The sequence below is a fragment of the Sceloporus undulatus genome, chromosome 1 (assembly GCF_019175285.1).
Source record: "Sceloporus undulatus isolate JIND9_A2432 ecotype Alabama chromosome 1, SceUnd_v1.1, whole genome shotgun sequence".
Classification (NCBI taxonomy): Eukaryota; Metazoa; Chordata; class Lepidosauria; order Squamata; family Phrynosomatidae; genus Sceloporus; species Sceloporus undulatus.
In genome coordinates this window covers 359,978,659-359,989,451 of record NC_056522.1, presented here as the reverse complement: position 1 = coordinate 359,989,451, position 10,793 = coordinate 359,978,659, and the positions used below count along the sequence as shown (strand labels likewise).

Below are 10,793 nucleotides of genomic sequence, written 5' to 3'. Positions count from 1 at the left end.
CTTGGAAAAGAGATGGTTAAGAGGTGATATGATAGCCCTATTTAAGTATTTGAAGGGATGTCACATTGAGGAGGGAGCCAGCTTGTTTTCTGCTGCTCCAGAGACTAGGACCTGGAGCAATGGATGCAAGCTCCAGGAAAAGAGATTCCACTTCAACATTAGGAAGAACCTCCTGACAGTAAGGGTTGTTTGACAGTGGAACACACTCCTTCCTTGGAGAGCAGTGGAGTCTCCTTCCTTGTTGGAGGTCTTTAAGCAGAGGCTGGATGGCCATCAGGGATGCTTTGATTGAGATTTCCTGCATGGCAGAATGGGGTTGGACTGGATGGCCCTTGTGGTCTCTTCCCACTCTAGGATTCTATGATTCTATGAATGGGGATTCTGGCACCTGTGATCCAAAAAAGTAACTTTACAAAGCTCTGATTTCCCTTGAGAATGCCAACAGGTTTACTGAAGAAAAGACACAATAGAATATCTTGAGGAGAGGCGAAAGCTCAAATATTTGATCCAAATGGAAACATTCTCCTTGGGTTGGAAAGTAGAGTATGAAAAGGCCAAGCCATTTTAGCTTGATGCTTTCCCTTTGGGTGGTGCTGAAACAAACCACTGTCCAGGATGCCCCACAGGAAGATCTTCCTGAGGGCAAATGATAAGAGCCACACCCAGAGAATGGAGGTCTCACTCCAGTCCACTGGTGGAGCTTTGTGGAATGGGGCAATATAAGATGTTGCAAGGCAGCATGGCATAGTGGTTTGAGCATTGGGCTATGACTCTGGAGACCAGGGATCGATTCCTGGCTTGGCTGTCAAACTCACTGGGTGACTTTGGGCAAGTCACAGTCTCTCAGCCTCAGGGGTAGGCAATGGCAGTCCTCTGAACAAATCTTGCTAAGAAAACCCCATGATTGAGTTGTCATTGGAAATGACTTGGAGGCACACAACAACAAAAACAAAGAATGTTTCAAATGATTTTAAATCTTTAACTTGTTATAATAATGTGATGTTTTAAATTGTTTTTTTAAAAAACTATACTATACGTGTGTGTGTGTGTGTGTGTGTGTGTGTATGCCCAAGGTGGTTCACAAAAGGTTATATACATATATATTATTATTTGTGCAGCCTTTTTCTTAACTTGCACCGAAGGTGGCTCACTGTGTGTGTGTGTGTGTGTGTGTGTGGCATCTTTTGTTAGCTGCCTTGGGTGCAAGTTAGAAAAAAAGGACAAAATAATTGAAAAAGAGAGAGAGAGAGAGAGCATCTTTTTTGAGCCACTTAGGGCATTTATATACAAATACATACACGTGTGTGTGGGTGTTTATCATCACTTGTGAGCTGCCTTGGGTGCAAGTTCGGAAAAAGGTGGCACATCATATAATTAACATAGAGAGAAAGAGAGAGAGCATCTTTTGTGAGCCAGTTCGGGCACAAATATGTATACACACACACATTTGCTATGTATATAGCACATATAGCACGTGTGTGTGTGTGTGTGTGTGTGTGTAGCGAGCGAGAGCGAGAAAGAGGGAGCATATCTTTTGTGAGCCGCCTTGAGCGCCTGTGAGGCCAAAGGCGGCGCGCAAAGCCACAGCAGCCGCCAAGGCTGAGCAGGAACTATGGCCCTCGCCCTCTGGACTGCCTTTCCTTGCCCTTGACCGCCCGGGCTCCCAGGTCCCAGTCCCCCTCCCAAAGGGGGCGTGTCCCCCCGTGTCCCCGCCCCCTGGCAGGTGAGGCGAGGTGATAAAAGGGCCTGGCTGGCATGTGCTGGGCTTCCTTTGGCTGACGGGGGCTGTGCTGCTGCTGGTGCTGCTGGTGCTGGAGCCATGGGGAACCGGGTGGCGCTGAGCAGCAGGGCAGACTTCGAGTGGGTCTACACCGAGCAGCCCCACACGCAGCGCAGGAGGGAGATCCTGGGTAGGTCGCTCGCTTTTCGTGTGCCGCCTTTTCCCCTCGCTTGCGCCCAAGGCGGCTCACAACAGATGCTATTCATCAGATAGAATTTTTTATTCCTTCATCTCATCTCATGGCTAATACTATGACAAGGTTGCAAAGGGGCTAATGCACCTGGGGAAGTAGGCTGTGTTGGCTTTGTGTGGTTTGGGCTTTTTGTTATGCTTATTTGTTAACTGTGTTTTGTATTTTGGCATCTTGTACCCTGCCTTGAGAAGAGGAGGAAAAGGAAAGAAAATTATTATTTACTTATCATTATTATTATTATTATTATTATTATTATTATTATTATTATTATTATCCTTTTTTTGTTCTTTTTTCCCCTTGTCATGGAAAATCTTGGTTCCTCAAAGAGGATGTGCTCTTTGGATGTGATGTACTACAACTCCCATTGTCCCGGTCTAATGCAAAAATGATAATGATGATGATGAGAATAATAATAATAATAATAATAATAATAATTTCTTACCTGCATCTTCCCATGGATCAAGGCAAGGAACAACCACAAAATCTGACAAAAAAACACCAGTTGAAAAGCATCTGTTAAAAGACACATCCACTTAAAAGGACACATAAGATGCACACATCTTAAAACATTTAAAAGTCATCATTTAAAATTCACAATTTAAATTATATATATATATATATGTGTGTGTGTGTGTGTGTGTGTGTGTGTATGTATGTTTAAATGATGGGAGTTGTAGTCCTGCCCCTCTGGAAATAAGGGGACAACCCAGTTTCAGGAAAGGTTGTTTATTCTCTAGCTTTTTCCTTTTGCCTTTAATCCCAGATATGGAAGGATAGTTGGTGAGTTAAGTAGGCAGTGAACTCTGCCCATGCTCAAAGGTGGTCTCTTCCATGACGATTGTCCAATCCTGTTCTACAGCTGAAAACCAGGGCTTTTGCACGGTTTTCCTAACCTAACCACTTGATCTTTCCAGTGTCATCCCTCTACTTTTCTTTCTCCCTGACTTTTCTACAACTTTTCTAGAGCGCCACTGCTGTTGTGTGACTTCAAGTCGTTTCAAACTCATGGCAACCCCAAGGTGAACCTATCGCGGGGTTTTTACGGGCAAATTTCTTCAGAGGAGGTTTCACCATTACTTTCCTCTTACGCTGAGAGAGTGTGACTTGTTCAAGGTCACCCAGTGGGTTTCCATGCCTGAGCCGGGATTCGAACCCTGGACTCCCAGAGTCATAGTCCAACCGTTCAGACCACTGAACCCCTGCTGGCTCTTATAGAGCTCCATAACCTCCCTCAAGTTGCACCTGAGGTTGTGAACGTCTCTCCTGCTTTTTTCTTCTGCGCAACCAGAAGAAATCCAGTGGCTCCTCCCTTTTCTCTGTACTCTTTTGTATGCTGGGAAAACTTGTATAGCTGCCAAATCCTTGTTTGCCATCTAGCAATTAAATACCAGCCTTGCTGCGGAGGCACTTGTCTCCTGGTGGTGCCATCAGGGCAGTGGAAGTCTACAACTCCCCTTGGAGCAAAGGTCTGCAAGTCCTCTCATCAGTAGGACTACCAAATACAGACAGCCTTCCACAATTTGAAGAAGGCATAGTAGCCTTCTCCAACTCTGTGCTTTTGACATGGGCTGCACAACGGCTCCTATCATCCACACCCAGCATGGCGAGGTCCTTTAGATCTTTTAGATCTGAGATTCTTAGATCATAGAATCTTTAGATTCTCCTCTAAAGAGCATCTTCCCAAGACAAAATTGACATTTTTATTAAATCTGTTTCATGGCTGTAACCCACAGTCGGGCTGACTGTACGTAATGTTTTAAATGGCACAGTACTGGTTTGTTTATTTTCATATTTCCAGACCATCCTGTCGTTTTATTATAAACGTTAATTTGATTTTATCCTTCTGTGTCCCAACCTAAGGGACAAGCTTGGATTTTGAGCCCATTTTTGCACATTGATGCTCCATATAGAGGTATTAGTAAGGCTGCTTGGTTTGGAAATGGGATGGTTTGGGTTCAAATTAGCACTCTGTTATTTTACATTATTAGAGTGCTAATCTGAAGCCAGATCATCGCATTTCCAAACTGAGCAACCTTACCCACGGCTCTCTATGGAGCCAATATACATTATGAGACACAGTGTGGTGTAGTGGTTTCAGTGTTGGACGACAACTCTGGAGACCAGAGTTCAATTCCCCACTTGGCCATGGAAACCAACTGGGAGACCTTGGGCTCCTGCATATCAGGGGGTTGGAATAGATGGCCTTTGTGGTGTTTTCCAACTCTATGAGTCTAAGTCACGTGCTCTGAGCCTCGGGAAAGCAAGAGCAAACCTCCTCTGAATAAATCTTACCAAGAAAACCCCATGGCCTTAGGGTCACTATAAGCTGGAAACAACTTGAAGGCATATAATAACAACAAGTTTTACATTATAAAAATGTATCCTGCTGGTTAGTCTCAACTAGAGTAGACCTGTCCAGTCAATTGTTGAATGGTGTCTCAACCTATAGGTGAATTCCATTGACTGAATGGCTCTGCTCTAATCAGAACTAACTGGATTTAGTCCCGTGTGTTTGTGCTCCTTTTGGCAAAGCACTATCCTCTTTAGACTCATTGACCCTACCTTGGATCTGGGAGATGCCTTGCATTCTGAGATAGCTGTAGAGTTGACGTTAGTGCTAACAGACTATGCCCTGCTTGTAAAAGGAGTTAACAAACAGGGCTGGCCCAAGATGATTTTTTTTTTTTGAAGGATGGCATAAGATGACATGGTTAGGTTGCATAGATTAGACTTTGGGAAAATTAATTTAGGACAGAGGATCCTGGGAATTACACTTGTCTCTTGGTATCTGCTGGGGTTTGGTTCCAGGACTCCCATGGACAACAAACTCAATGGATCCTCAAGTACCATTAACTAGAATGACATAATAAAATGACGCCTCTTATAAAAATGGCAAAATCAAGGTTTGTCTTTTAGAATTTATATATTTTTAAAATATTATCAAGCCGTGGATGCTTGAATTCATGGATAAAAGAAATCCGTGGATACCGAAGGCTGACTGTAAAATCCAAAAAAAGTAGTTTTTCCATGCTCTGCTGTGGGTAGAAGTGATAGAATTTAATGTCAGTATTTGTGATGGGACCAGCATTAGTATCATCTACCATGCTTGAGTGCACCAGGCAACATTGAGAGGCATGTGGCAGGTTACGTGGCACATAAAGATCTCCAATAGAGGGTGGATATGGGTAGCATTTTGGGTGGTGCCACTGCTGGACTAGCTTCGCTCCCCAATCCAGCTGCATCTACTACCTTAGGCCATTCATGGGATACTGAATTGATAATTGTGTGAAGCCAATACTATTAGGTTGCTTGATGATGATGATAGTATAATTTTCTCTGTGTGTGTGATGTGTGCCTTCAAGTCATTTCCAATTTAGGTGACCCTAGGGCAAAAACCTATCACGGGGTTTTCTTGGCAAGATTTGTTCAGATGAGGTTTGCCATTGCCTTCCCCAGAGGCTGAGAGCATGTGACTTGCCCAAGGTCACCCATTGGGTTTCATGGCTGAGTTGGGAATCAAACTCTGCTCTCCAGCATCTTAGTCCAACATTCAGGCCACTATTCCTCCTTTTTCCTAGATTGGGATGCAAAGTGGCTTGCAACAACTAAAAAACAGTGTTCAAAATTCACAAAATACAAAGGTGAAAACACAATTAAACAACCAGGAAAAAATACCCCCCCCCCCCCAAACAGACACACCAGCAGCACAACAATTAGCAGTATCCAATGCATTGTATATGATGGGTCTTATAGCATCACTCATCAAATGCCTGTCGGAATAGCAGTCTTTGCTTGTCTGCGAAAAGAAAGTAGGGAGGGTGTGAGTAACTTTTCTGGGAAGGGAGATCCAGAGCCTGGGGGCAGCCACTGAAAAGGCCCTCTTCTATGTTTCCACCAGATGTACCTGTGAGGGTTGTGGGACAGAGAGAAATGACTCCCTAGCAGATTTCAGAGCATGGACTGGTTCGTAAGAGCGAATACAGTCCTTAAAATAAACTGGACCTGAGCCATCACGTGATAATGTGATAATATCAGAATGCTTTTGCACACCAGTGCTGACCCGCATCCTAGGCAGTTGGTAGAACACATTTTGCATCCAAAACATTGCAGGGTTGATCCTGTAGAACACAAATAGGATATACTGTATATACTCATGTATAAGTCTATAAATTTTAGTCAAAAAATTGACCCCCCAAAAACTGAGTCGACTTATCCATGGGTCAATACAAGTAAAATATTTCAACTCATATTAAAAAAGGAACCTCCCCCTTGCAAAACTCAAGAGTGTAATCTATTCTGGAAGCACTGACTCCCCTCTACTCTCTCATCTATCCAGCTTTTAGGGTGAGCACCATGGCTGCTAAATTTTCTAAGTTCTTTGACATCATTGTCCTTTGTTGCATGACCCTACGTTTTACACTCGACTTATCCATAGGTCATATCAAAATCCATAGCTTTGGCCCCAAAACCTGCCCTCGATTTATACATGAAGTTGACTTATATTCGAGTATATACAGTAAGTCTAGAAATTTTAATCAAAAAATGGAACCCAAAAATCTGGGTTGATCTGTCTATGGGTCAGTGTAAGTACTGTACTTTAACTGTTAGCAAAAAAAGAAACAATCCTCTGGTGAAAGGTGAGAGCCACTTTGGAACACCTTAAAGAAACACCCATCTCCTTTACTCTCTCATCTGTCCAGGGTGAGCACAGCTATGCTTGCCAGGGTTTTGTAAGTTCTTTGGCATTGTTTTTCTTTGCTTCATCCTTAACATGCATTGTTGTATACCCCTAAGTTCTACCGTCAACTTATCCATGGGTCATATAAAAATTCATAATTTTGGCCCCCAAATGTGTCATTGACTTATACATGAGGTTGACTTATAGTCGAGTATATATGGTGATCAAATTTGTTGCAGTGTGCAGTGCACCTGTTAGGTCAGCCCCACTGTACTCTGGGGCCTGAAACACTGTTCTTGGAAGACATAATGGATTGTTCTCTACTGTTTCCTACACCCGAAGAGATGTTATCATTTTTTGTGGTCATTGAGCATGTTTAGGCCTTATTGGGCATTTTTAAGGCCATTCTCTTAAGGGGGGATTGGAACATCTGTTGCCTCTCTTTGTGCAAGGTTGGCCCCATTTTAAGGATCCACACTTGAGGCATGCATTTGTTCATAGTCACTGAACAGGACTTTACTAGAAGCCCTGGAGTACTGCTGTGCATCATAATGGGACAGTACTGGGTAAAATGAGTGAATGATATCCAGTGTTCAGGCGGAGTTTATAAATGTTATCTCTGGACTATATCTCCCAGCCAACATACTTAGGGGCAGTCCTGGATATTTTGTTGTCAGTGGTGAAACAAATGGTCCCCTCACCCTGACTTGGATGTTTGTCTATAGAAAACATTTATTTTTTTAAAAATAGAATTTTTATATTCTGCCCAGCTTTCTTCCAAAAATGGGATTTAAGATCAGTAATGAGGCTGCATTAAAATGCACAAAAGAAATCCAAATATTGAAACATGTAAAACAGCTTACTGTTGAACCTTCCTTCAAATACATCAATGTCAGAGAGTGGAAGAAAGAGAAGTATGGCAAGCATAGCTGTGTCATACAAGAGAAAGGGGAGGTTAGGGGCCGCAAAAGGAACACATGGAGAGGTGGGCTACTGCTGTCACCTCCCAACAACTGCCTTCTCATATACTCTTTAACATTTCACAGATGAAAATCAGGACACATGTGGCCAAATAACATCTGAGTGTGGTGAAGATAGCAAAAAAAGGTAATAAGGAATAACACACAAACTAGGAGTGTTTGCAGCAGTTTGCTTTTGCCTGAGTCTACCAGGAAGAGCAAGGTACCACCACCACCTTTCCCTCCTGCTGAGTGAGTCAAGTGCAAACTGCTTTTAAACTTTGAACTCTGTTTGCACCAGTTGAAATAAGATGAGGACAAAGGGAGAAAGTGGAAGACGGAGAGAGAAACAGGGACATTCTAAAAACACCTCAAAAAGTGGGACATCAGAATATCAATCAGGACCATCCCTGACAGATTGGGACAATTGGTATGGAATTATGCAGACCATGTGAAGCCTGCACACTTTCCACCCCTGATTTATGGCTCCAGATTACATCACTGCAAGCAATAGGAAATAAATATCAGCTCTGCCAGGCCCTAATCTGATCACCACACCCCTCTTATTTCTCAAATGTTTATGGCAGGTTTTCATGACTGAGCATTGTAGAAATCAAAGTCCTGTCCCATCCAGTGCCACACCTGCACTGTTTTTATATATGGAATTGTTACAAGCTGCAGGAAGAGTGCAATTTCCTGAGCCACAACATCATTCTGAGAAGTCCTCAACTGCCTAACCTAATATGTTGGTAATTGCATTTGATATACTGTATATAAGAAAGACTGGCTGAGTGAAACTAGTTTGTATGTCTATCCAGAGCTTCCTTGTATTCCCCCCCCCACACACACACCTTGTAATCAGTCTAAGGCCCGTTACAAACAGGCAGCCTAGCTCGGACTCAGTCCGTACTAGGGTTAGAAAGGGGCGTCTCTTCCAGGCCGCCACCATCTTGACGCGCTTTGGCACTTGCGGCGTCTCTTCCGGGGCGCAGGAAGGAGTGCAATTTTTGCGCTCCTTCTTTTCAGCGTCCGGGAACCGCACTGTTTGGCTGCTGCGGTTCCTGGACGCTGCAACAGGTGGTGGCAGCAGACCGCTGCTTTTTGGCTGTCTGTAACCCGCCCAAGAAACCAAGAATTGCCTCATTGGATCCCTACAACATTCAGCAACCTGATCATTGACAATGGACAGAGAAAATTCTTAATGACATTTGCTCCCCGCAGCCAACCACTCCAACATAGGCTGCATCCACACTGCAGAAATAACCCATCTGCAAAGAATTTAGTTGTGGCTTTCCCTCTCAACTGAGTCCCTATGCTTCATGTCTAACCTCTTAATCCGTTGTTTTATATCATGCCCCATTTAACAGAGAACATGCAAGAGCAGGCACAGGGAAATGAACAATTTAGTGTAACAATCCCAGTTCAGTCTCATTTATATTAATTGTCCATCACAATGTGTTAATTCAACTTTCTTGTAGGGGTCCTTCAACTCTTTTTAAGCGTAGGGTTCAACATTGGCAGGCTGATCATTATTGATTTTGATGACTTGCAGGTATCCGAGGAAGTAGACTTTAGTCTAGGAAAACTCATTCTGCCAATTTCTTTCTTTCAGTTAGTCTCAATGGTGCTACAAGATCTCTCTACAACTGATTCTACAGACTAATACGGCTATATCTTTGAATTCTTGCAGATATATGTTCACCACACAATCAAAACAAAGAATAGGTTGCATTAAAATTATCATCACTACCAGCAAAATAATAAAGATCTAGCACACTTCTGCTTGATAATTCCTGAGGGAGCTGTATATAAGAACCTAGGTGACCCACTTTTACCAGGAGGGGTTTCACCCCTTCCTTTTCTGTACAGTACTTCCTTTTTTTCTCTCTGTACTTTTAGCCACATCTTTTTCAGAACATAAGAAAATCTGTGTTGGATTAGACTGAAAGTTTATCTAGCCCCACTTAATCTAGGATCTAGAATTCAAAGACATAGCTGTGCTAGTCAGGATTTAGTAGCACCTTTGAAACTTAACTGAAATACAGACGTTGGTAGCATGAGCTTTCATAGACTTATGCCACCAACTTCTATTTTTCAGTTAGGGGTCATTCACACTTACTTTTTTGAAAGAAGGGATTTGCATCTCTGCACTTATCCAGAACCAATTCAGAATCGGTTCAGTGTTTCCACTACGTTTACCATGATCAAATCTCTCTGTGCCATTTTAACCCTGTTGCCATTCACATTTGCCACCATACTGATTTAAAATGGAGCGTGATCTGAATCAATTCTATAGCATACTCACACTACTGAAGATGTGGATTGTTTCGGCTCTTAAAAAAAGAACCGCTAAGGAGTCAAGTGCCAAATACACAAATTGAGTGGGCTTTTTGCCCCCCCCCCAGTGCAAACTGCATCAGTTGCGGTTGGGGTGAATGTGAATGACATGGAAATAAACTGGTTCTAAACCGGTTTACTTTCGTAGTGTGATTGGCCCCTTAGTTTCAAAGGTGCAGCAAGTTCCCTTTGCATATTCATCTAGGACCTGAATGCAATTGCTTCCTTCCTCTTGTATTCCACAGTGATAGATATTTGGAGATATCCCACCTCTAGTACAAGAGTGGGATTTAGCCATCATGTCTAGACAATAGTCATTGGTGGGTCTAATTTCCATAAATTTATGCAGTCCCCTTTTAAAACCACCCAAGATGGCAGTTATTTTGAATTGTGCAATGTGTCTTGAATCTCTTACCATTCAAGTTCAACAAACTTTATTTTATATGTCAAAGAGATTATATGTGGAAATGACTATCTCCATTTTAAACTAGGCCATAACTGAATGAGCGTAAAGAAGATTTTCTATTTGCTTGAGACGGTTCTGTAATCCTTTTAATCTACTACTACTCTCACTTCATAATCTTCTGACGTATTTCTGCCTACCATTAGAGCTAGGTACAGCCTTCCAAATGTGAATACACCAGAGGCTTGTGTTATGTTTTTTTGTTTGTTTAAGCCTACAGACAGATCTAGGTAGCAGTCAGCCTTCAAGGATGTTGAGAAACTGGAGCGTGTCCAAAGGAGTTCGACTACAATGGTGAAGGGTCTGGAAATCATGCCCTGTGAGGAACGATTTAGGGAGCTGGGGATGTTTAGCCAGGAGAAGAGAAGGTTAAGAGGTGATAT

At 42.8% G+C, this 10,793-nt stretch overlaps 1 protein-coding gene across 4 annotated transcripts in view; it reads left to right on the top strand.

Moving 5' to 3' along the window:
- Nucleotides 1–1,757: 1,757 nt before the first annotated feature.
- Nucleotides 1,758–10,793, top strand: part of DEGS2 (delta 4-desaturase, sphingolipid 2) — a 70,630-nt gene continuing 61,594 nt past the window's right edge. For 2 of the 4 annotated variants that reach the window (XR_006101958.1, XM_042449629.1), the window contains exon 1: nucleotides 1,760–1,910. Coding sequence is in view for 2 of the 4 variants with exons in the window: in XM_042449629.1 (XP_042305563.1) it covers nucleotides 1,820–1,910 (91 nt within the window). In the remaining 2 variants the exon portion in view is untranslated. Of the gene's footprint in view, nucleotides 1,911–10,793 lie in introns of all 4 variants that reach the window. The other 2 variants (XR_006101957.1, XM_042449641.1) reach the window with 2 other exon arrangements.